This window comes from Muntiacus reevesi, chromosome 4 (assembly GCF_963930625.1).
Source record: "Muntiacus reevesi chromosome 4, mMunRee1.1, whole genome shotgun sequence".
NCBI lineage: Eukaryota > Metazoa > Chordata > Mammalia > Artiodactyla > Cervidae > Muntiacus > Muntiacus reevesi.
In genome coordinates, this window is record NC_089252.1 from 95198868 (window position 1) to 95225624 (window position 26757).

Consider the following 26757-nt stretch of genomic DNA (forward strand, 5'->3'; position numbering starts at 1 on the left):
ATCTCTTCCTAGTGTTTGATCACATATACACAGTATATATGAGGTTCTTTTCAAATAGTGAAATATGTATTGAATGTTACAGAAAAAGCTACTATTATACATAATTTATGAAAAAACTTTTCCCTGAAGGTACTGATAACACTGTGTTTTCTTAATATGTTGTCTCTTTATTTTTAAAAAATATTGTTCTCATTAAGAAAGTAATATATTCTTATTACTAAAAAAGGCAGATAATATGGGGGTGGGTATCACTGAAATATAATAACTATGAAAGATCTCCATAATTCCCTGTTTCAGAGATCACAGTCATATGATTCTGGCATGATGTAAATCCCTCTTTCCAGACTTTTTTTTCCTATGCAGATCGTGTTCGGGTTGAGATTTTACTCTTTTATTTTGTTTTTAGGAGCCAATTACACAAAGAACACTGTGACTCATTTACTTAATAACACCCCTTGGACATGTTTATGTGTTAAAACACACTGCTTTCTCTGACTCTGAAATAATTGCCCAATATTGGATTTACTGTTTCTTGATGGTTCTTTTCCCTTTCCACCTGATCAGTGAAGTGGTGGGGAGGACAGGATCTGGAACTGTCTGTTTTCAATTATTAGGACCTTTATCCCTCCTGGACATGAGGACCAAAGTCACCATTCAGGGAGTCATTTCTCTACCTCTGCTCTGTCAGATAAGGTGCTTAGAGCAAATATAAGTTCCATGAGGGCCAGATTTGTAGTCAGCATTAATGAACTGAATAATCAGCACAAAATAAGAAGTGCTGATTTAAGAAATGTATGTGGGTGAATTTGTGTTGCTGACTGTAATCAGAATTCAGGCACCACCGCCACTGTGGTAAGTGCCCAGGAAAAAATTTATGTCCAAAGTCTTGCTCTTTGTAACTGCACCTCTTGCACAGAGCCCAAGAGTAGCTAAACTTTATTCCAGTTACGCTTGCCATGAATCTCTCTGATACGTACCGTCAGACCTGTTTTTAAGTGGGGGAAAAAATGTTTTTCTTCGTGCCAGCTTCTGATAGAGGCTTGACAAGGTGCTAATTGCCAGGCTTACATTTCAGGAAGCAGCCTATTTTCTGTTATTGGTGCCAATTAATACAAAGATAGTGCATGGTGAATATACCATTTCCAACTGGCACTGATTTGATAATCTCATTACCATGTCAAGCTGTTGCATGCAATGCATCTGTGTTTTTCCACATTAAGTAAAAAATGAAATTATTTATCCCTGCCTCTAGCCCCTCTCTATTGTCCTTGGTAGTCACAGTAGCTTAGAGATTTTGAAAAGTTCTTTGAAGACCTTCTTTGTAGCAAAGACCTTCCACATAAGCTCACAGGGAATTCAAATCCTTAACCACTTTATAACTAGAAGGCAGACCTTCTGGCCATATGCTATTTTAATAGCAAGGACCATAGTACAGTCTGAATAACACAAGATACTGAGCTGAACTGAGGGCAGTGAGAGTTTATAAGGATGCTTGTTGCTATGAGACCACTGAAGAAGAGCAGTGTTCGCAAGGCCCAGTCTTGTAGGTAGATCACTGAGTGGTCTCGGTGTTGGAAAAGCATCCTCTTCATCAACCCCAGTTGGACCCATATCCAGAAGCCTCATCTTTTGTGACTGACTCCCTAAACCAGACCCTCTATAGGCCTGGCTGTACTGGTATCTGAATTTTTTCTAATGTCTAGATTGCTACTCTTTAAGATTGTGTTCTTCACCATCAAAATTTATGCTGTTTTAAGCTTTGCTGTTGTTGTTTAGTCACTAAGTTGTGTCTGACTCTTCTGCGACCCCGTGGGACTGTAGCTTGCCAGGCTCCTCTGTCCATGGAATTTTCCAGGCAAGAATACTAGTGTGGGTTGCCATTGCCCCCTCCAGGGAATCTTCCTGACCCAGGGATCAAACCCCTCACTCTTGTATTGGCAGACAGATTCTTTACCACTGAGACACCAGGGAAGCCCGTGGTTTAAGAATACAGGCCTTGAAATCAGAAAGTCTACCTTTGAAGGCCCATTTAGCTACTCACTAGCTGTGTAACCTTGGGCCGGTTACTTATCCTCTCTGTGTGTTTATTTCTTCCTCTACGAAGTGGAGTTCATGGCATTTCTATTTAATTGGGTTGTCAGAAGAATTGACTACAACCTTATCCACTGTTAGTTGAAGCAGTAAGCCATCACAAAGGTTAACCATTATTATGATTAATACCTTTACAGTAGACAGCCTATTAAACATCTTCTGACAAAGGAAATTACATTTTTGCATATGTAAATATTTTCTATCATATAAAAACATTTTTAAACTGTTCATTCAGTGGGAAAATCAGGTTCTGGCTAATGTTTTAGTTATGTAAAATATTCTGTCAGATAAAGAAAATCCAGTGTTTGAAAAAAATGTTAAGTTGGACTTATTTAAACCGGCGAAGGAGAAATGAAAAGATGCATATATCCTTCTGAATGCAGAGTTACAACGAATAGCAAGGAGAGATAAGAAAGCCTTCCTAAGTGATCAATGCAGAGAAATAGAGGAAAAACAATAAAATGGAAAAGACTAGAGATCTCTTCAACAAAATTAAGAGATACCAAAAGGGAACATTTCATGCAAAGATGGGCACAATAAAGGACAGAAATGGTATGGACCTAACAGAAGCAGAAGATATTAAGAAGAGGTGGCAAGAATATACAGAAGAACTGTACAAAAAAGATCTTCATGACTCAGATAACCATGATGGTGTGATCACTCACCTAGAGTCAGACATCCTGGAATTCAAAGTCAAGTGGGTGTTAGGAAACATCACTACGAACAAAGCTAGTGGAGGTGATGGAATTCCAGTTGAACTATTTCAAATCCTAAAAGATGATGCTGTGAAAGTGCTGCACTCAATATGCCAGCAAATTTGGAAAACTCAGTAGTGGCCACAGGACCGGAAAAGGTCAGTTTTCATTCCAATCTCAAAGAAAGGCAATGCCAAAGAATGTTCAAACAACTGCACAATTGCACTCATCTCACATGCTAGCAAAGTAATGCTCAAAATTTTCTCCAAGCCAGGCTTCAACAGTATGTGAACCATGAACTTCCAGTTGTTCAAGCTGGTTTTAGAAAAGGCAGAGGAACCAGAGATCAGATTGCCAACATCCGTTGGTTCATTGAAGAAACTAGAGAATTCCAGAAAAACATCTTCTACTGCTTTGTTGATTACGCCAAAGCCTTTGACTGTGTGAACAGAAACATGAAAGTCGCTCAGTTGTGTCTGACTCTTTGCAACCCCATGGACTATACAATTCGTGGAATTCTCCAGGCCAGAATACTGGAGTGGATAGCTGTTCCCTTCTCCAGGGGATCTTTCCAACCCAGGGATCGAACCCATGTCTCCCATATTGCAGGCAGATTCTTTACCAGCTGAGCCACCACTGTCTAGATCACAAAAACTGTGGAAAATTCTTCAAGAGATTGGAATACCTGACCACCTTACATGTCTCCTGAGGAATCTGTATGCAGATCAAGAAGCAACAGTTAGAACCGGACTTGAAACAACAGATTGGTTCCAAATTGGGAAAGGAGTATGTCAAGGCTGTATATTGTCATCCTGTTTATTTAACTTATATGCAGAGTACATCATGCAAAATACTGGGGTGGATGAATCTCAAGCTGGAATCAAGATTGCCAGGAGAAACATCAATAACCTCAGATACGCAGATACCACCCTTATGGCAGAGAGCGAAGAACTAAAGAACTCTTGATGAAAGTGAAAGAGGAGAGTGAAAAAGCTGACTTAAAGCTCAACATTCAAAAAAGGAAGATCATGGCATCTGGCCCCATCACCTCATGGCAAATAGATGGGGAAAAAGTGGGAAAAGTGACAGGCTTTATTTTCTCGAGCTCCAAAATCACCGTGGACAGTGACTGCAACCAGAAAATTAGAAGATGCTTGCTCCTTGGTAGAAAAGCTATGACCAACCTAGACAGCATATTTAAAATTAGAGATATTACTTTGCCAACAAAGGTCCATATAGTCAAAACTACGGTTTTTCCAGTAGTCATGTATGGATGTGGGAGTTCGACCATAAAGAAAACTGACCACCGAAGAATTGATGCATTTAAACTGTGGTGCTGGAGAAGACTGCTGAGAGTCCCTTGGACAGCAAGGAGATCAAACCAGACAATCCTAAAGGAAATCAGTCCTGAATATTCATTGGAAGGACTGGTGCTGAAACTGAAGCTCCAATACTTTGGCTACCTGATGCAAAGAACTGACTCATTGGAAAAGATCCTGATGCTGGGCAAGATTGAAGGCAGGAAGACAAGGGGTGACAGAGGGTGAGATGGTTGGATGGCATCACCAACTCAATGGACATGAATTTGAGCAAGCTCTGAAATATGGTGAAGGAGGACAGGGAAGCCTGACGTGCTGCAGTCCATGGAGTCACAAAGAGTTGGACATGACTAAGCAACTGAACTAAACTGAACTGAAGCAGACTATAAGAAAGAAGGAGTAAAGCTGTTTAAAAGTGAAAAATTTTTGAAAGGGTAGCTAAAGCAAGGATGAATGTGAAGAAATACACAGTCAGTGAAATATAACCATGCATATGACATATTTTCTTTTTCAGTAGAAGTGTAGTATGCATATGTGTGTGTTCAGTCATGTCCAACTTTGGGTGTCCAACTCTTTGTGACCCCATTATAGTCCACCAGGCACCTCTGTCCATGAGATTTCCCAGGCAAAAATATTGGACTAAGTTGTCATTTTTTTCTTTGGGGGATAGTCCCAACCCAGGGATTGAACTTGCATCTCTTGAGTCTCCTTCTGGCAGATTCTTTACCACTGAGTTACTAGGTAGCTTCCATTTGAAAAAAAAAAAAAAAGCTCCATAAACTGGTGATGGGAGTAGAAGGAGTGCTTGGTGGCCAGCACTGTTCTCTGTCAAACTGAATTGGGAACCACTCTTCCTAACTGCTGCTGCTAAGTTGCTTCAGTCCTGTCTGACTCTGTATGACCCCATAGACGGCAGCCCACCAGGCTCCCCCGTCCCTGGGATTCTCCAGGCAAGAACACTGGAGTGGGTTGCCATTGCCTTCTCCAATGCATGAAAGTGAAAAGTGAAAGTGAAGTCGCTCAGTCGTGTCCGACTCTTAGCTACCCCATGGACTGCAGCCTACCAGGCTCCTCCGTCCATGGGATTTTCCAGGTAAGAGTAGTGGAGTGGGGTGCCACTACCTTCTCTGACTCTTCCTAACTAGTAGGTGGGTTAGTCAGCAGGTGAGAGCGCAGATTTGGATGTTTAGAGGTCAATTCCTCTGTGCTAGCCACTAAGCTAGCACCTCAGTCCATTCATTTCCACAGTACCCCTTTGAAGCAGGCAACTGTGATTATAACTCTCTCTTTAGGATATAGAAGGGATACAGAAAATGCACTCTTACTTTCTATGCTCATAATCCTAAAGTAGGCATTAGAGAAAAGCTTGCTCTGGAAATTTCTACTCTACTCTAGAAAGTAATAATCATGATAAGATTCTAATTAAAGCAGGATTTTTCTCGGAGGAGTAATGATACCATGAGAAACAGAGATTACCTCCATCATTCCTGGAGTTCCATGTGTGTGCGTGCGTGTGTATGTGAGACAGAGAGTAAGAGAAAGAAAATGACTTTTGCAAATTAAAGGAAATACTGGCTCTGAAAACTAGAAACAACTTTCAATAATTGTAATCTCATTCATTTAAGAAATATTTATTGAGTGCCTATTAGGTAGCACCAAGGGGATACAGTGAGGATGGTGATCGATTTGCTGTTGCCCTCATGTAGCTTAAAGTCTAACAAATAACACCAAACATCAATGAGACAAAAGGGGTGAAACAAAGTAGGGCAGAAGAAGTTCAGATTTCAGGAGGCATATAGCATCCTGATACATCTCCCAACAATCTGAGCATTGTCAGATTCCATGCCAGCAAGGGTAGCAACTGTCTATGTTGAATGTGGACTTCCAGGAAGTGGTGAAATTGCATGTGCACACACTTCATTGCTTTCTAACTTGGCTTCAGTTTAATAGTGGTTTGGGTCTGAGCACTTCTGAATCATTTGTAGTTACAAAGTTGAAACCCCTGGAGGTCTCATTCTACAGATACTGAAGGAGGCAGAATAAGGATTTGAGGCCCAAAGAGTCTCAAACAATTGTTATTGGTATTCACTTGGAGCTCCAAAGCCTGGATAACAGCTAAAGTATGGTCTTCTGGAATGGTAAGTCGGAAAGGAACACCTGATATGTAAATAACTTAGTAAAATTGCCATGAGCTAGTCATGAACTATCTGGGAACATCATAAAGACCAGACTGGGACATTCCATGTAGGCTCAAAAGGACTTATTTAGAACTGTAGATTTAGCTTTCAATTGAAAAGAAAGGATGTTCTTACAGATCATACTCATCAGGCCAGGAATAAAGGCTGAATGGTCAGAAACAATTAGATGACCATTTTTCTGTCACTAAGCTGCTTTTATTTATGGAGGTAACAAATTTTGCAGGTAAAGTGATTCCTGATTACATCCCAACTCAGCACATTCTATCTCTGTGATGCTCTATTAGGTCATTTAACTTTTCAGAGTCTAATTTTCATCATATGTAAAATAGAGCAGAGCTCAGACAGCAGAACTGCTATGGTGGTAGTTTAGTTGCTAAGTCATGTCCAGTTCTTTTGCGACCCCATAGACTGTAGCCCACCAGGTTCCTCTGTCCATGGGAATTCCCAGGTAAGAATACTAAAGTGGGTTGCTATTTCCTTCTCCAGGGGATCTTCCTGATTCAGCAATGGAAGCTGAATCTCCTGCATTGCAGGCAGTCTCCTGCAGTTACCACCAGTGGCTCAGCGGTGAAGAATCTGCCTGCAAGGCAGGAGATGTGGAAAATGCAGGGTCCATCCCTGGGTCAGGAAGATCCTTTGGAGTAGGAAAATGGCAACCCATTCCAATATACGTGCCTAGAAAATCCCGCAGACAGAAGAGCCTGGCGGGGTCACAGTCCGTGGACTGTCACAAAGAGTTGGACGTGACTGAGCACACACGCACTCATGCTACCCAGTACCGTGGACTAACCTTTTCCTGAAACTACTTACTGCTGACTACTCAGGAACAGTTCTTTATATTTCTGCCTCCTTGTATCTGCCTCTCATTTGGGTGTGGGTTTTCCCTTTCTGTGGAAAGAGATGGCTTTGCTTCAGATCTCTTTCCTGCTGTTTTCACTGGTGTTCTACAAAGTCATTTGTGACGTCATCTTTCACATTTCTGTTGACCAGACTATCTCTCCCTACTGACTCATCTGCATCATCACTCCTCTGAGATTTAATTTTCATGAAGAAGCATCCTCAGAAGCCTCCCATTTAATCTACAATAACATTCAATTCCAGTAAAGCCTGAGAGAAGAAAATGGGCTAAAATCTGTCCTTCCCTTAACTCCAGGTGACCTCAACAAGATGTTCTTCCTTCAGAGAAGACTTCTGTAGGGGCCCAGTTATTACAGAATACAGTCTCCCCTCCTGCATTCAGGTATGTTTATGTATTCCTATATGTAGAACCAACTTCCAAACTGCATACACATACATTTTCTTTTATAATTTACATTTTATTGGTTGTTCTGAGGCTCAGTACACATACATTTTTATTTGCACATAATTTTTAATGGATGTGCCAAAAATCTAAAACAAAATCATGTTAACTGTGATTCTTTTCTAAACAGTTATTCCAGTCAGTTTCCAGCCAAAAATTTGGTGACAAAGATTCCTTTAAAGGATACCAAGTATAAACTGTTTTATCATTTATTAATTTATATTATTTATTTATATCACATATATTTATGTACATTAATTCGATAATTGCCTTCTTATAAATATAAAGTCACTTTAGGATTGCTGAAAAAAAATAGAGGTTTATATTTATTCATTCATTCAATAAATATTTCTTGAGTTCCTATTATGTGCCAGACCCATACTAGATACTGAGAAAAACATCCTGAAATATCAGTGAGATAATTAAGATTATCATGAAATACTCAACAATAGAAAATGGAGTAAGAGAGCCAAAGATATGTCATACATAGCAAAGACAGTTGAGGCAATTCTCTTGATGATTTTAGCCACCCCCACCCAAACCATCCCCCCAAAACTTGGCAGCATTTCAGATCATGTATACTCATGTATACTCATTATACTCATGTATAATGAGTAAATCATTGATAATAATGATAGTTATCAAAACATTGATAAATATCTATAAGTATGAACTTAGACTAAAGCACTGAAACTGAATTTGAACCATATTTCTTACTTACTAGTTAGGGGACCCTTGTCAAATTATTTTTACCTTTTTCAACCTCAATATCCTTATCTGTAAAATGGGATTACTCTTCTGCCTGCCTCATAGAGATGCTGTAAAAATTAAATGTTGTATTAAATGTGCAAGGGGTAGCTCATGGTTCTCAAAGTTGATTATCATCATTATTATTATTCAGACAAAAGATTTTGACTTGAATTATTTAGTTAGCTAGCTCAGTTGTCCTATTCGTTTACTGTGATTTCAAATATCTTCCAAAGATTTTTGTTTTTAAGATTTGTTTATAGATGTAAATTCAGAGGTAAGCTAGTAACACTTAAGAAAGGGTGAATAAACTCCCTGAGGATGACAAATTCAGAAAGCCAGACTCCTGAGCACTTCAGGAAATTTCAAGAGAAACTGTATTTTTAGTCCCTATCAGCTGTAGAGATGGTTATTTGTATCAGGAGCAATGTTCAAGAACCATAAACAAAGTTCATCCTTTAACGCCAAGTCCTAGGAAAAAAGTGACAAAGAGCACACAATGAAACCTCTACCCTTACTTATAATTGCTATACTGTTAAGTTCTTTATGGGAGGGATTCAAATTGAAAAATAGGAAAATTGTTTAATGGGCAGTACTGCAACGTGCTACATTTTTGAGTAATTTAATAGTGGCAGTCCTAGAATATCTTCCATAGGAATCAGCTAAGAATTTGATTTCTTGATGTTTTTCTGTTTCCTGCTAAACTGTCAGCAAACCTCAGACACTGTGATTGTGAGGAATTTTTACTACATAATGAAAAGAAAGATTGTGTATTAGAAGAAATGTCTTTTAGTCAATACCTTGAAGGTTTAAGAAAAAGTTTTAAATACTATTATTTTCAAATCTGATTGTGTGCTTAACAGGTGTTTCTATTTTGCCGTTTTTACATTGTGTGCACCAATCATAAATTCCAGTCAAGGCAACATTGGTCTATTTGGGTTAACAACTTCTTTAGGAAATTCTATTCTTGCCAAGTCATTTCTCCCTGTATCAGAAGAAATATTTACATTAATATTTCCAGAGTAGTGAGCACTTATAGAATATTGCTTTAGTTCCCCCCATCCCCCTCCCCACCCCCCACCTGTATAGGCAGTCTTTGGTTCTTTCATCCTTCCAAGTAACAGAGAACTCTGGTTCTGGACTTTGGGGCAAATATTCATTTTTTACAGAAATTGTTCAAAACATCCGGGATTAAACACCTCTTTCACTCTCTCTCTCTCTCTCTCTCTCTCTCTCTCTCTCTCACACACATAAATACACACCATCCCTCTCTGGCAGAATTTCCGACTTTAAAATATGCATCCCACGTCAGAGGTAGGTATAGTTTAAAGTGTCAGCTTTGAGCTGTTCCAAGCATCTCTGGCAAAAAGCAAGCGGAAGTGGTTGAGAAATGTCCCCAGGCACTGGTGCTTCCCCTTGAGTCAATGAGAGTCCCCTCTCAGTCTCCCTGGCTCCCTATATCTCTAAAACCCGAGGCACATGGGGGCGCCGAAATCCCCGCCTCCCCTTGCTGCCCAGAGCAGTTCTTAACCTTTTTTGGGCTGGAGACCTACAGAAAGCAATAGACACTCTCCCGATGGGTCTGAGGTTGGGGCAAACACAACTGAAAAGCTTTGGGAACTCTGAGGAGACCATGAATTCCAAACACATCCTGAACTGCCAGATGAGAACCCTAGCTCCAGAACTCTTGACCTCGGCCGGTGAAGCCAAGAGCAGAGCCCCGAGGCCAAATCCCCTCCCTCGTGAGAAACGGGGGGACGAGAAGGCGCCCCTGCGCTGGTCCACTTTCACTTGTGAGAAACCAAAAGGAGATAGGGACAGAAATTCATAGAGAAAGAGAAGAGAGAGAGATGGGGACCGTGTAGAAAAAGAAAAGGGATGGGGGAGACGCGGGAAGTGGTGCACAGTGGGACGGAGAGGAGACCCTTAGCGGGAAAGGGGTTACAGAGCGGACTGACAGGGCGAGGGAGAGGAGATTCCGAAGGGAGAAAGACAGGATACGGCGGAGAGACTGGAGGCGCCAGCAAAGAGGGAGAACGTTCTCTGCTCTGTTCTCTCCAGGGCAGGGAGTCTCAGGAAAGCCCGTCCCGGGGAGATGGCGGACCGCACTCGGCGCCCCGGCGCTCCCGGCGACTCTGCGAGCAGCAAGTACCGCACGGCAGCCGAGGAGCCGAGTGGCAGGAGGCGGTCCCCACTCACTCCGCTTTCTCCTCCCCTCTCAGAGAGGCGGGGACCTGAGTATTTGAGTAGCGCGCCCCCCCCCCCTCCGCCCCCCAGCCCCCCATTCAAGAAGCCGCTCCGCTATCCCCGCCAGCACAGGGCGCCCGGCGCGCCTCGGAGCGCACGTTCCGCGCTTTCTCCTGCCGGCTCCCTGTACATTATGCGGCCAAGCAGCCAAGCCCCTGTCCTCCTCCTCCTCCTGCTCCTCCGGCTCCTCCTGCGGCCCGAGCGGCTCAGCTCTCGGCAGGCGGCGGCGTTGCTCAGCCGAGCGCAGACGGGACCCTCGCCGAGAGACCTCAGCGACTCCTAAAGTCAAAAGTTGGCGGCGGGCACCGGGCTCCGCGCGCTCTCCGCAGCCGCAGCCTCGCAGCCAAGGAGGGCAGGAGGGGAGGGGGGTGGGGGCGGCTGGGGAGGGGTGGGGAGCACCATGCAGTTTGTATCCTGGGCCACACTGCTAACGCTCCTGGTGCGAGACCTGGCCGAGATGGGGAGCCCAGATGCCGCGGCGGCCGTGCGCAAGGACAGGCTGCACCCGAGGCAAGGTAACGAGAGTCGGCCACGGGGACCTTTCCGCCCCTGTCGCCACCTCCGTGCCCCACGGCGGACACCCCGCAGCGGAGGCCTCTCTCTCCCCTCTCCTTTTCCTAGAAAGAATTATCTCCCGCTTTGCAGCCTCTCCCTTCTTTAGGTCATTCCCAGGCATTCTCTCAAGAGACACTGTGGAAAGAACGTAGCCGTCCGCCCCCTTCTTTTAGCCTGATCTTTCTCCTTACCCATGCCAGGCCCCAAACTGTGGTTGGTTAGTAACTGGGGGACCACCTCGTCGCATAATTCAGGGTATCTGTCAGGATCTATAGTCATCTTGTGTATTTTGTCTTGTTCAGTCTCTGCCAGCATCTAACACTTTTTGACACATAGTAGGTGTTCAGCAAATATTTGTCCAGTGACTGAAGGTGAAGGGATTGACTTGAATGGGGAGGAAAAAGCTGGAAAATAACTTAGGAGAACCCCCCCCCCCCAACACACACACACACACTTCATTTTTAAGTTAAAGCTTGCAGAAAACTGTATTATCGGTTCATGTGCCTCTGCTTCTCTCTACAGCGAGATTATTAGAGACCCTGAGCGAATACGACATTGCGTCTCCCGTCCGAGTCGACGCTCTCGGAGAACCCTTTCCCACGAACGTACACTTCAAAAGAAGGCGACGAAGCATTAACTCTGCCTCTGACCCCTGGCCTGGCTTCGCCTCCTCCTCTTCCTCCGCTACCTCCTCCCAGGAGCATTACCGCCTCTCCGCCTTTGGCCAGCAATTTCTATTTAATCTCACCGCCCATGCTGGATTTATCGCTCCAATGTTCACTGTCACCCTCCTTGGGGCACCCGGGGTGAACCAGACTAAGTTTTATTCCGAGGAGGAAGCGGAACTCAAGCACTGTTTCTACAAAGGCCATGTCAATACCAAGTCAGAGCACACGGCCGTCATCAGCCTCTGCTCGGGAATGGTAAGTGGACGCGCGCCCCCTCCCCGGCCCTGCCCTCTCACCTCCCCGCCCGCTTCTGGAAGACTTAATTGCTCTCTAGCCTAGGACCCTCACTGCGCCGTCTCCGCTCTGGCGCTAAACATGGGCTATATACTTGTTTGCGTCCTACGCTTTGGGTGGCTACTCCGGCGAGTGTGCTGACACTTGAGAGAAGCTCATCCTCCCCGACACCCCCCTCATCAAGTCCCAGGAGGGGGAGTTCTGAATGTTTCGGAGCTTTCTAGGGTCCAAATTCAGCTCAGCTGTTGAACTGCGTGTTGCTCCACACCAGTAGGTGGCTGGGATGTCGGTTTCCAAACTAGAAGGGACTTGTCCTTCCCTTCTGCAAACTCGGCCGCCCAGAAGTGGAGCAGCTGAGCACAGGGAGAGCCCGACTCCTTATTGGCGCATCTTGAGTCGGGGGTGTGGGCTGAGAATCCCCCGCGTCCGGTACGGGGAGTTCCTTGTGTGTCTTGGAGGGCGGTGCGTAATCTAGAGTCCCCACGTTCTCTCAGGGTCCTTTTTCAGGCGCCAGGAACCCTGAGGCTGAACTGGATTGACAGGGAACAGGTCCGGTCTCAGGAACGGAAGGGTGGGCCCAGGGCTCAGGGGGCGGGGGAGAGGGCGGGGCCTGTTCTGGATGCTCTGCTTCAGCAAGGAAACTAGGAGTGGGGGTGCGTCGCAGTCCGACTCTGCACCCTGCTGGCGGGGTGGCCCCAAGAAGCAGAAATACTGGGGAGAGCTTGGAGAGATTTCCGTTCTCCTGAGATTTCCACTACCCATGGGGTGCCAGAGAATTCGAAAAGGGAGCCTGAGGTGCACATTTCCCTAGAGAGGGAGGGTGAGAGGGCGGGGAAGTCCCCCCCTCCATGCACTGCAAAATACGCACTTAGCAGGGGACCCAAGGTGGTACCCCTACACGGTGTTTATTTACTCATGCCCCTTTTTCTTTCCCCCTCCCCCCCCCCCGCCCCACTTGCTCTCTTGTCTGCCCTACACTTGTCTGCCCTCTCCCTTTTATGGGATTTGAGGGTCCGCTGTAAGGTTTTGGCCCAAGTGAGAGCGGTTCTAGAACTTCCCCAAGCGACGTGCGTTTCTGCCACGCGCTCTGACGCAGAAACTGTCTTGGGTCAGGATCTCCCAGCGCACAGGGGCTGTGCGTCCTGCTCCCCAGTGATGCAATTACTTTTCCCCAGAGCACCCATACTCCCAGCCGTTACCTTTTCTAAGTGGAAGCTTTGACTACTTACCCAGGGCGCTTGGCTGCCCCCCCTTCCGCGCACTGCTGTCAGTGGCTCGCGAGTCCCAAATGTTGATGTCGCATCCATCTGCACTGCTCAACCGAGGGATCGGGTGGGAAGGGAGGCAAGCTTGTAGACTGAGAGGGGGTTGGTTTAGGCTGCTGGGATGCGAGGATGAAGATGAACCCCCTTTAGCCCCCAGCAAAGCTCCCAGAGTCGCTGTGCGTCGTTGAGATTGTTTGGGGGTGGGCGGAGACGGCAGTTCGGCGAAATGGGAGGGGGTGCTGTATGAGTCATCGTTGCCCCGGGATGCCTGGAATCCTTCTGTTCTTGGAAAGGTTGTTTGATCTGGGTGGGTATAAGTCAGGTGCTGGAACCCAGAGCATCAGAGTGTGCCCAGATTCCAAGGCTGTAACCTACAGTTCCAGAACCTTACTGATAGGGCTGCTGTGTGTAAGTCAAGTTTGTAAACAGCCTTTACTCCTCCTCCCTCCCCGCCTCCACACCCTGCTGAGTGGCCCCAGCAGTGGTATAAACGTTTTGCTGCGCAGGACCTTAATTTCTGTTGGCAATTTTAGGTGGTAACTCGCACTTGTAACTGCAGAGTAGTAAGGAACTCTCTTAGGGAACTGAGGACCAGGACTTAAGAAAGGTGAACCCCCTAGACCTTGAGTCCATTTGTATTGCGCCTAATTTGCAGTCTGGCTCTTTTTTTGGAGGGGAGGGAGGTGCAGAAGATCTGGCCTGTTATCTGAAAAATATGCGAGGTAGCCGTTTATAGCTGGAATGAATCTAGCTCCAAAATCCTTGCCCCTTTGCCTTCCTTTTGGAATTTATCTTTCTTGGAAAGGTGTCCCTGTACCAGTTTGGTACTTTTAGTATCTTGGCGCTTCTCCTGGCACTCTCAGGAAATCTTCCTGGGAATCGTTCACTCTTTAGACTGAGCCATGGCAGCCTTCCTCCCTCCCCTCACCCTACTGGTCAGTTATTGGTTTCCCTGAAATCCTTCTCAGATGTGTTTCTCACCTGTTCTGAGCAGCCCTGCTCTACCTCCAGACCTCTTTGCTTCTCTCTTCCTCTCTCATTAGGGCTGATGTCTAAGAAATATTTCTGTCTGGCTTCTTCTTCTGGTCTTTTCTCTTTAATCCCTGGCACACACTGCTTGGGGCTTCCCTGGTGGCTCAGAGGTTAAAGCGTCTGCCTACAATGCGGGAGACCTGGGTTCAATCCCTGGATTGGTAAGATCCCCTGGAGAAGGAAATGGCAACCCACTCCAGTATTCTTGCCTGAAGAATCCCATGGACAGAGGAGCCTGGTGGGCTACAGTCCACGGGGTCACAAAGAGTCAAACACGACTGAGCGACTTCAGTTCAGTTCAGTTTTACACACTGCTTGTATTTTAATGATGACAAGGTGCAAAATCACATTGCTACCCTGTTCAGTTACTGCACAGACCTCCCCACTGCTTAGTGAATGACTATAAATTCTTCACTCTGGCACTTAAGGCCAATGACAATGTACCTCCTCACCCCTTTGTACATCCGTAGTGTCTAGTCTCATCTGTCAAGCTTTGCTTCACAAATCCTACATTTCAGGCAAACTGTTTTTGCACATTTCATTTCCCTCCCATCTCATAACCTTTGGGCCTTTGGATTTACCAGGTGACCTCAACCAGCTTCACATTCTCAAATCACACCCTTCTTTCAAAGTGTAACTAATGTATTTTGTTCCCCAGGAAACCTCTTCCTGGTCCTTCAGACTGCTGCCATCTCTCTCCACTTTCACAGACATATACCTTCTCTCCCTCCTTGATGTTTAGTGTACTCTCCCTTGTATTATGGTTCTTGCAACACATGTTCTATCCCCTTTTCCTGGGAAGCAGGGTCAGCATCAATTCATTTCTCTCCCGCAGTGGAACCTTTTGTGTATTGTAAGTACTTAGAGCCTGTATTTGAATAAATGGTCACCTTAGCCAAGAAAGGGTTACTCTTCATTCAAACAACTGTGTTGTGAATCAGCCACAAAATTAATTTGACCTCATTTATATTCCTTTTACTGAACTCTTGTTATGTGTCTTGTACTGTAATAAGTACTTTATGTATGCAACATTTCATCTGAATCCTTACAACAGCCCAATCCTTGAAAGAACCCATTTTGCAGTTGTCACTGAATCTTTGAGAGATGGGGACTTGCTTGTGGTTTCACAGGTAGCAAGTGACAGAGCTGGGGTTCCCATCCATTCCTTCTGAATATACTCTTAACCATGGGCCAGAGACTGAATCTGTGTTCCTAAAGAGAATTTCAAAGTTTTATTTTTCTTTTTTAAAGGCACTAGACTAGAGTCAGGGTACCTGAGTCCCAGATTTAGCAGGAGAACTATTCCACTGCATCTGTATCACTGAAGGGGACAAGTCAGTTCCTGCCTCTGGACCTCAGTTTCTCCTTTTAATAATCAAAGATGCCAGACTTTCACCAGATGGGCTCCCAGATTCTTTCTCAGTATTTGTGGCCCGTCTCTAGTAGCTTTCACATGTTGTAGTTGGTTTCTTGCTCTGTGCTCAGAGAGCACCAGAGTTGTGTTTTGAAAATAGGGAGTGGTGCCTGGGTAAAAGTAAACTTGTTAAATCATTTCTTCTCTGGAAGCCAATTACTCTCTTATTCTGACACCAGACTGTGTCAGAGCTATCTTCTCTTTAAGTCAGGGGCTGATGAACTACATGGGGAGGTTTTTTTGTTTTTTTTTTTAAATACAAAGATTAGATCTTACCATTAGAAATACAAATCTAAAAAAAAAAAAGAAAGAAAGAAATACCAAGTCTGCATACATAGGGTGATTTCTCAAATCTAAATTTATTTTTCAACTTCCCAGGAAATTTTGACACTTAGCTGGGTTTGGGAACCCCAGTGCTTAGCCAAGTACTTTAAAACTTGGTCATGCTTAAGAATTCTAAAATGTCAGTTCTTGGGCCCTACCTACCCCCCAGATATTTCAATTCAGTAGATTAGAATTTGGATGGAATATCAGCACTTGAGTGCTGATACTGCCACTGATGTTCAAGAACAGTCATTTCCTGGGTCCAGGGGAAAGTCAAAGGCCTGTGCCTTTTCCCCCACATTGGGGGGAAAGGAACCACAAGGAAGAAGAGAAGAGCTTGGGTTTTCCTTGAAATACTGCCCACTGGCCTGGCCTGGGGTCTTTTTATTGCTCTTGTAAGGTTTCCTTTGGGTGGCTCAACCTTGCAGCTTCATTTATAATTTGCAGAACTTGTGGGTATATGGGAAGGGGAGTAGAAAGAGTTACTGTGAAACTCTTAGAGTGATTGGCAAACACAAATTATATCCTGGTGGTTAGAGGCTGGCTCACTCTACAACTCCAAAAGCCACTTCTGTTCCAAGCCCTGACAAGGTATCACTTTGCTAAGCAGTTTACACCTATTATCTCATTTAATCTGCACAGTGACAGTAAATATTTTTATCCCTCATTGATAAACAAGGAAGGTGAAGCTCAGGGTAGTTAAGGAACTTACCCAAGGTGGGCGAGCAAGTGGTGGCACTGAGGTTGGAGCCCTGGGCAGCCTGACTGGAGAGTCTTACCCAGGTCAGGCCCTGTGGGCGGGGAGAGGGCTGATGGGGGCTCCTCACTGTCCCTGGCAGCACCGCTGTGAGTGCCTCTGGTCAACACGTGCTTCCTGATTTTCAAGTCAGGATAAGGCTTTCTTGAGGAGGCTTTTCTCTTTCGAATTGATACTTGTTCCTGTTTCCAAGCTGTCCTAACACACAGAAACCCTCTTTCAGCAGCCTGGAGGAGTGAATATAATTACAGCTTAAGCACCGAGGAAATATTTCTTAGAGACTGATTTGGATAGCAGGTTCTGTAGAGTCCAATCACAGGTTAAGGTATTGATACGACAGAGAGTGAAAAAAGAAAAATAAAAAAAAACTACTTCTCCAAGTACACCAGTAAGATTTTCAGCTCAAGGAGCCCTCATGGGAAAGGAGTTGGGTAAGATGGCACCACTTACTTGGCATTGTTCCACTGTCTTTTTCCTCCCAGTGGCTAAGTTATATTAAATCAACTTCTCATCTCTCTCTATTTGCAGCTGGGCACATTTCGGTCCCATGATGGGGATTATTTTATTGAACCTCTACTGTCCATTGATGAACAAGAAGATGAAGAGGCGCAGAACAAACCCCACATTATCTACAGGCACAGCGGCCCCCACAGAGAGCCGGCAGCAGGACGGCATGCATGTGACACCTCAGGTATTTGCGTCTTGCTTAAACGGGAGATCCTAGCTGTGTGAGCTGGGTTACCTGCCAGGCCTCAAAGATGTAGCTGTTTCACAGGCTACAGAGCACTCCCATTTACGTTGTCTTTGTTATTCAGTCTTCAAGCCAGGTAAGTGTATTCCCATTGTACAGGTGTGGAAACTAAAAAGGTTTAGTCACTTGTCCAGTGTTGCACGGTTAATAAGTGACAAATCCAGGAGATGAACTCATATAGCAGTGACTCCAAGCCCACTCTGGGCAGAGCCACCTCTTGCTGAAGTTGCTAATTTTTAGGATTAAGCTTTAGTGATGTCTTGAGGCTATTGTTATTGTATTCATTAGGACTTCTAGGTGTACAAGTATGAAAAAGTCTTAGAAATGGAAGGCACAAAAACTTCTATACGTTTATTGGAATTTTTTTCAATCAGCTTCAGTGTAACTACTGCTCTGTGACTTCAGGAAGCACAGGATGGAGCTGTGGGTGTCAGTTGAGTGCATGTATACCTGCCACAGATTTTCTTCCATCCTGCCCAGATTCTTGGAGGTTCGGTGCTGACACGCTTGGCCACTATCGGTTGTTTCCCCTGGCACCCTGGAAAGCTAATGCTTGTGTGTGCTTCTCTGTCTCCAGTCTTGAAGCACCCTCTCATTGTCTCTGAAGCCTGCTTATTTCTCTCTGATGGTCCTGTTTCTTTGGAAACCATCTATCTGTTTGGCCCTAAGTTTTAGGATGTTTGTTAAAATACCGTCTTTTTTTTATTGTTTATAAAGTTTTATCCCTCCCCTCCACCCTTTATTTTTTAAAGTCTCTTCCTCAAATTAAGTGATTTCTCAGGGTGTTTCTGGTTTCTCCAAATAAGACCAAAATTCAAGAGCAAGAAGGTCTTCCTAAAATGATCACTTGTTTCATCTTGTATCTATATCAGGTTCTTTCACTGTGGCAGAGTGTGATGTCCTCTTCTCTCCAGGAATTATTAGTTCTAAAGTGAAACCTTTAATAAAAGATGACACTGGCTTGTAACATGCTATAGCCAAGTCGGAGGGTGTGTCATCTGGCTTTCTCCTACTCAGTCCTGTGTTCTTAACCACCAGGGCTAATTGGAACATAACTAAAATGTTCTGTCTAGCCTCTCTACAGAGCCAAGGGGTAGAAATGGGACTCAGAAGTCAGAAACAGTCGTTAGGGTGCCAAGACCGCCAGCCATCTGCAAGTTGAATGGCAAGACATTTATCACATCTTTGTGGCCCTCCTAATAAGAATGTAGACCTTAACTTCTGACTTTCTAAGTCTGAACTAGGAAGTGCCTATTTTATGCATATGTGTAAAGAAAAGAAATATCTCTCTTCCACTTTCATCTTATATAATGTGCATTCAAAAGATATATAACATTTTCATTGATCAGTTTGTTGAACATTGGCACTTTCTGCCACTCTTCTCCCTAAAGTGAAAGCAAACCACTGTTTTTTAAAAACTGCCTTTTATTATTTATTATGGTCTTATTTTTTACTGACATTGGACAAAGCACTTTACCTACACGACTTCACTTAATCAACACCACAGCAACCCTATGAGACAGACACCACTCACCCCTCCATTGTGCCTGTTAAAGGAGCTGAGGCTTTCAGAGATGAAACAGCTTGCCTAATATCTCACAACTAGTCCTTGATGACAACCCATGATTTCCTGTCTTATCTTGCGGCCTTTGCTGTGTGCAGCTGTGATGTGTATGAGTGTGTACATTCAGGTTAGTGTTTGTGTGAAAGAAAGAGGGAGGAGTCTTTCTTAATACTATCATTCCAAAAATTCTCTGGGTTCATTTTCTTAAATTAATTACCAAAATAAATAGACATTTGGTTTTCTGGACCAGAGGAGAAGTCATTGTCAAGTTCAGTTAAAGACACAAAAGAGAGGGAGTCTGCAAAGGTAAGAAAAGAGGACAGCAAAAGATGCCTTTGCTGTCTTTACCATTTTTTTGGAAAAAAAAAATTTTTTTTTCAAAACCACTTATTTGTGTTCTAATTATTAGTATTGAGGCCTCTGAGCCATCTTCCAAATCACCAGTGCCAACTTTTAGTTTTCTATCTGATTTTTTGCTTGCTGGTGACCAATCTGGCAGACCCTTCCCTCACCCTGTGTGATGATTCAGAAGGCCGGCAGTTTTGATTGGCTCTTTCAAAGGTTGCTGTTGGACTATGCCCACTCTGATTTTTCTCTCCCAGCTGCTTCAGCTCCCCTTCTTTGAGTTCAGATACAGGAAGCTCAGAGCAATTGGAGAGAACTTTGGAACATGGCACATTTCAGCAGCAGCCATTAACAGCATGGACCAGCAGATCAGAAACTTCCAAAATCCAGGAAGCTTTGGCACAGGGAGTAAAAGTAGGTGGGGGTGGGAGAAGTCCTTCTGGCTAGGGATTATCTGGCCAATGCAAATATCAGTTCATTCAGCTTCAGAGATATCCCCCCAAAAGCACTGGTTGGTAATCAGAGGTAAACTTTTAAAAGTGCCCTGGGAGCCTCATGCAGATTCTTTAAACAAACTCCCCTTGCAGGGAAGTGAGATGGAGCAAGAATCAGTGGGGTTTAAAAAGCATTCCAAGTGACTTAGAAGTTCAGTTCTATGTGAGAGTTCCCACTAAAGTGGGTTTTTGGGCAGTAAACACTGTCCATAGCTGGCAGTGTCTTTGCAATTTCATCACTGCCTTCTGTCTTCACTTCTCATAAAGTGATGATTCAAGTTAGAAGAAACTAGCTGTAGGTCAACATGCTAACTCTACCCAAATGAGCAAACTGTAGGCCTGGGATGTTAAGTGACATGTTTACAGGAGTGATACTTAAATATTCAACAAGAAACCTTCAAAATTTAAGATGGCCCCGGCCTGGAAGCAGGCACCTGGAAGCCCTCTGCTGAGCTAGGTGTAACCCTTCAGTTACTGGATTATGAGAGTCTTCCTGGGGGCAGGGCACTGTGGCTGTGACACTGCTTCCTACAGACGGAATAGAAGTCTTGCTCATTTCTGATGGTTAATGTATGTTGAGTTTTCAAAAAGGATTCTGAGATAAGTTCTATTAAAAAGACATGTAGAAGGAGTCTTCTGAAGTAAAAATGTTATGGAATTAGAAAGGAGTCTACAACATAATTTATTCATTAATGTGTGCATTTATTCATTCAGCCACGAGCTATTTATTGAGTAACTCCTCTATGCCATGAGGATTAAACCATCTTTTTAGTTAGATATGTGACCTGAAGTGCATTTAGAACATAGAGTAAGAGTAACATGTCCCTTCCAAGAGGGTAGGTAGGACTAAATGAGTATGAACTAATAAAAACTCCAGGGACAGATGGTAGACAATCACTGAATGGGAGATTTTTTTTAATGATCATAAAAATAGAAATTAAGACACCATAGCTAGGTGTGGTGACTCAAAAAATTTGGTATTTAGACTCAAAATACCAAAACTCAATCATATCCCTGAGGTTAAGCTTAGAGCTTCTTGGTCACCTGATCATAAAAGGCCAATAAGAGTCTTGCCCCATGGTGCCCCTGCCAGTGAGTGGCAGGTGTAGAGCCCTTTCTTTGTGTTTATCTCTACCTAATGCAGCATTTTCGGAGAAGGCAGTGGCACCCCACTCCAGTACTCTTGCCTGGAAAGTCCCATGGACGGAGGAGCCTGGTAGGCTGCAGTCCATGGGGTCGCTAAGAGCTGGACACGACCTAGCAACTTCACTTTCACTTTTCACTTTCATGCATTGGAGAAGGAAATGGCAACCCACTTCAGTGTTCTTGCCTGGAGAATCCCAGGGACAGGGGAGCCTGGTGGGCTCCAGTCTGTGGATCACACAGAGTTGGACACAACTGAAGCGACTTAGCAGCAGCAGCAGCAGCAGGATTCAGGATGGGTTGTGGGGTAGCTTCTCTTTCTTATGGCAGGCCCTTGTGACTGGTCTCCCTTGCCACTGACTCCTCAGTAGAGGTCTTTGAGGTGACTGTCTGCTCGCCCTAAACGCCAGAGGGGCTGAGTGGTAGACTCATGGGAGCTGTTGGGGAGAGTTTCTTGCTTTTTAAAAGCCCCTTCCTGCTGATCCTTTGTATTGCATTTCTAGATGACACCCCAAGTTCTGTTTTGCAGACACTTGCTATTTGCCTCTGGATTTTATGCAAGAGGATTTAGTTGTTTCTGTCAGTGAAAGAGATGAATTTCCCAATAGGTGAATGAGAGGAAGGCAGGAGAAAAGATGAACAGAAGGTTGTTCTGTTTCAGTTCAGTTCAGTTCAGTCGCTCAGTCATGTCTGACTCTTTGCGACCCCATGAATTGCAGCACGCCAGGCCTACCTATCCATCACCAATTCCCGGAGTTTACTCAAACTCATGTCCATTGAGTCAGTGATGCCATCCAGCCATCTCATCCTCTGTCGTCCCCTTCTCCTCCTGCCCCCAATCCCTCCCAGCATCAGGGTCTTTTCCATTGAGTCAGCTCTTCGCATGAGGTGGCCAAAGTACTGGAGTTTTAGCTTCAGCATCAATCCTTCCAGTGCACACCCAGGACTGTTTGCCTGGACCTAAAAGACAGTGACTCTCAGTAACTAAAATGCCTCTCTCACCCTCCCATCTCAGCAAGGCTAGCTGTTTTGCTTTCCCTTAAGGCATCTAAGAGTTGTACACTCACTGACCCATCAACGCCGCTTCTAAGGAAGTAATTGTGGACATTTGTATAAACAGGTTTATATACTGTGTCTGGTGGAGGTTATTATAACAAGTGACTGGAAACAACCTAAGTGCCTTTGGTTGAAGGATAGATCAATAATTGGTGAAGTCTGCATTTGGTGGATTCCTATGCAGCCATTAAAAATGATGGCTTGAATTTAGGTTAACAAACCCAGAAATAGGTATACTAAGTGCGCACACAAGTGATGAAGTAATATGAGGGTATGATCTCATTTTTTAAAATAATGACAGAGTGTGTGGGAGAGCATGCATGTATAAAGAAAACAATCTGCAGCAGTAGGCACACAAATATTAAAAGGGACTATTTCTTGTTGGTAGGAACATAGGCAATCTTTACGTTTTTAGCTTATATTCTTATATTTTTGTCATGATTCTATAATAGGTTCATAATCAAAAAATGCAGTTGAAAATAAAAGGGGGAGTAGCGTGTAATTATTTTGTAATCCCAAGACACTTGTCACCAGGGACAAATAGCCAAGTCAAAACTGCATGTTTTTGTCTTTGGGATGAGATAATCTCAACACCCAGGTAGATACAATCCCTGCCTTGTGGCTACTTCTTTGGGACACCAGGGCTGGTCAAAACTGAGGCTCCATTCCCACCTAGTTAAACTGCCTTGTCCTTGCTGTACTAACTAACTCTGGGATTATAATGGGATTACCCTGGCTTGGTCTTAGGTGCTGGGACCTCTGCTTGTCACCCTTGTTAGAGTGTACTGTCACTTCTTGGTTGGGCTCCCAAGGATGTGATTGTAAAGCCTAGAAAATACAGGATGCCTATGGAATCGCTATGCTACACACTTTCTGTATATTGTCATATGTAATTCATTCATCAATACTGTGGGGTCGATATCATTAGCCTATTTTACGGTTGAGTAAATTACATCTCAGTGAGGTTGAGCCTCTTGTCTAAAGTCACACAGCTGGTAGGAAGTTGGCCTGACACTTGAATCCAGATCTGATTCCAGTTTGCTCTGCTCTGAGCAGAACTTCATTGAAAACACAAATGGAAGCTGCCATCTAAAAAAAATCCTTTTTCACTCAAGTTTTCAGGGCATCCCCTTTGACTTCTATATCATCTCATCTTTAAATAATACTAACAAAAAATAAATAAAGAAATAATACTAACAGTGGCTAATGTTTGTTGAGTGCTTATTGCATGGCGCGGACACTGTTACAAGTGTTTCCCATGGATTATATTTAATCTTTGCCTCAATTTTCATTTTTGCAGATAGGAAAACAGAGACATAGAAAATGTCCTTAAGGGTTATAGTGCTCCTAAACATACCATTTTTCACAACCCTTTTGTCCTGGTCTGGCTAAAGTAGTTTTTTGACCTGTCCCTTTGTTGATTGAATTGCATTTGTGTATGAATTACTTCTGCTGAAACTTTTTTTGTTGTTGTTGTTGTTGGAACAGTTTTTTAAAATGCATTGCTAGGATCTGATTTGTTATGGAGGAGGATTGCCTGCTGCCTGGAATTCCCACTAAGGTTCTGATGACTCATGAAGCCTGTGTCTCCAACTTGCTTCTGTTGGAGTATATACTTGTTACACATTAACCTCGTGTATCCCATTAATAATTTAGCATAGATTAGCTGATTAGATTAGCTGCCCTGAGAGTTGGGCCCAAATGGAGTGAGAGACAGAGGTAAGGAACAGACCTCAGAAGGGGTCTTCGAGTAAACAATTCTGGGACAGCTTGAGGGGTCCAGGCAGTGACAGAAGCTTTGGTTGACCTCCTACATCTGCCTGGCCCTAAGCCTGTCTGGTGTTTTGTGTGTGTGTGTGTGTGTTTAGTATTTTTAAAGTTTTTATTGACTTTGTTGCAATATTGCTTCTGTTTTATGTTTTGGTTTTTTGGCCTAGAGGCATGTGGGATCCTAGCTTCCTGAACAGGGATTGATCCTGCAACTGCTGTATTGAAAGGTGAAGTCTTAACCACTGGACTGCCAGGGAAGTCCCCTGTGGTTGTTGGTTAATTAGTGATTTGTGTGAGAGGCCAGCCTGCCACCACTTTCCCACAGCCTTTTTCTCTCCTTAGATCCTTTCCCCTCAGCCTTTTAACCTAAGAACAGGCCACACTGAAGGGACCGTGTGCTGGTCAATGTGAAAGCGCATTGTGGGTTTTTTCATTTAGTTCTATAACAGCTTCCCAGGAGGAAGATGTGTCAGTTATTCCCATTTTACAAATGAAAAAACTGAACTCAAAGAGACATGAACGAACTTGTGTAAATAGGAAACAGCTGACCCTCAAACCCAAGGTCTATTGGAATCTTTAAAGATGGATTTTGCCAGTTGGGGGTCTATTGTTTTGGTTTAATTTCTTTTCATTTACCTCTTTTTGTTCCTCATCCATCTTTATATGCCTTTCCCCCCTTTTTAAAATTCTTTGATGGACCTTATGTCTATTAAACAGCAATGACTTCTAAAATCCTCTGTAAATTACTAAGAAAGTACTGTTTTAAATAATTGAATTCTTGAGCTTGTTTCCTCAGCTTTATATTCCGTGTAGCATTTATATTAAAGTATTGCTTTTATTTTGTTTTAACATTAGGACTAATAGTGCAGCACACCAGTAAAATTGGCAAAGGGTAGTAAAACAGAAACTTCTAATACAGGACCTGTTCTCATCTAATTTTTAAAAAATTTTCATCATGTTTTTTAAAAAACATTTTATTATGAACATCTTCAAGAAAAGTACAGGCAGAAGTAAAATGAACCACCAGTATGTACCATCTACATTTAATGATGAGAAAGTTTTTTCCCCATATTTGCTTCTTATTTTTCCTTTTTGTTAAAGTCAAGTATGATGTCAGTTTTCTAAATACTCTAATATATGTCTCTGAAAAATGAAGATACATTTTCTAACATACCTGTGACAGTGTTCGTCATGGTGAATAGAATCAATAGTAATTACTCCGTATCATCTGAAGTGTCTATGTCAGCATTTTCATGGTGGTCTCCCAAGTGCCTACTTACAGTCCATTTGTTCAGATGGTGTTCTAATCGGGGTCCACACACTGCAGTTGGCTGTTAGGTCTTAAGGAACTTGTCACTTTGTTGCCATTGCCATTGTTGTTAACAATCACTGTTTTGTTTCTAGTTTTAATTTTGCTCCCTGTGACTCTTCTTTTCCATTTCTTTTACTCTTTGACTCTTCTTTATTACCCTAAGATCGGGGTGCATCTGCAACAATTTGAAAGAGCAGGGTCAGCCCCTAAACCTAGAACACAGCGAGAAAGTGAGAAGAAAGCCACCGGGAATGAGCCACTTGTCAGAGAATTTCCTTGAGCACAAACGGTAGTGTTTAGGTTGTTTTCCTGACCCTTTGTCTGGAGTCTCCTGAAAACCTCCTCCCCCTTTTTCTAAAAACTGACCAATAGATCCTCAGGTTACAATATTTACTGAGACTACCTTATCTACCATTCAAGAATTTCACTCACGTTTGTTCTGAAACCCAGAAGAGCCAGTTTGCAGTTGGGAATGTGAAATGGCAGGTTAGGTTTGGATGTGAAATAAGGTCTCTGTGATGTATGACACACTTTCCTGTCCCCTCCCACGAGCCCTTTTGATAAACTTCTGGATTCAGAGTTAGCCCGAGGGTGGACCATTTCACCTTTGGTCCCAAATCAGGACCTTTCCCTGTCACCTGTCATCAGATCTCAGTTATTTTCCTTTCTGCAAAAGCCCATTCATTGCCAAGGAAAAGGGTCAGACAGATACTTGCTAGTTTGTTCGTCTTCCCAGGAAACCCCTGAAACAGTTAAGATGCATGTCCTCTAAAGAAAGAATGTAAGAAATGACAGAAACCTGGGACAGAGGGCAGCCATCAGATGTGCAAGCTATGGCCACAGGAGGTACTTGGGGTAAATCTGAGGGCTTTCAGACCTTCACCTAAGCAGGCTGTCTTTTTGGAGTGAGACATTGGAGAAGCTCATGGTTCTCTTTTTATGAGGGTTTTCTTCATCTAAACCCATTCATTTAATAAAGTGCTATTTACCCATATAGTTGAGGTTTAAAATTTTCGTTTCTTGCGTCTTTATTGAGATGTAATTGGAGGTTTAAATTCTTGAACTTTGTATCTGCCAAAGTTAGGTTCTTTGATAATTAGATTATTATAGAATCCTTGTCATAGCTATTTGTGGGTAACTAGAGTCTGCTTGGGAGAAGGCAGTGGCACCCCACTCCAGTACTCTTGCCTGGAGAATCCCATGGACGGAGGAGCCTGGTAGGCTACAGTCCATGGGGTCGCAAAGAGTCGGACACGACTGAGCGACTTCCCTTTCACTTTTCACTTTCATGCACTGGGGAAAGAAATGGCAGCCCACTCCAGTGTTCTTGCCTGGAGAATCGCAGGGATGGGAGCCTGGTGGGCTGCCGTCTATGGGGTCATGCAGAGTCGGACACAACTGACATGACTCAGCAGC

The 26757-nt window shown here is 43.8% G+C and overlaps 1 protein-coding gene and 1 long non-coding RNA gene across 4 annotated transcripts in view; one reads left to right on the forward strand and one right to left on the reverse strand.

Annotated features, from left to right (window-relative positions):
* Positions 1 to 13754, reverse strand: part of LOC136166703 (uncharacterized) — a 253821-nt gene extending 240067 nt beyond the window's left edge. The window contains exon 1 of the long non-coding RNA XR_010662981.1: positions 13344 to 13754. This is a non-coding gene — a long non-coding RNA (uncharacterized lncRNA). The remainder of the gene's footprint in view (positions 1 to 13343) is intronic.
* ADAMTS9 (ADAM metallopeptidase with thrombospondin type 1 motif 9) overlaps positions 10989 to 26757 on the forward strand; it is a 162476-nt gene continuing 146707 nt past the window's right edge. For all 3 annotated transcript variants that reach the window (XM_065933342.1, XM_065933345.1, XM_065933344.1), the window contains exons 1-3: positions 10989 to 11112; positions 11675 to 12075; positions 17435 to 17597. In XM_065933342.1, coding sequence (XP_065789414.1) covers positions 10998 to 11112; positions 11675 to 12075; positions 17435 to 17597 — 679 coding nt within the window. In that variant the 5' untranslated portion in view covers positions 10989 to 10997. The remainder of the gene's footprint in view (positions 11113 to 11674; positions 12076 to 17434; positions 17598 to 26757) is intronic.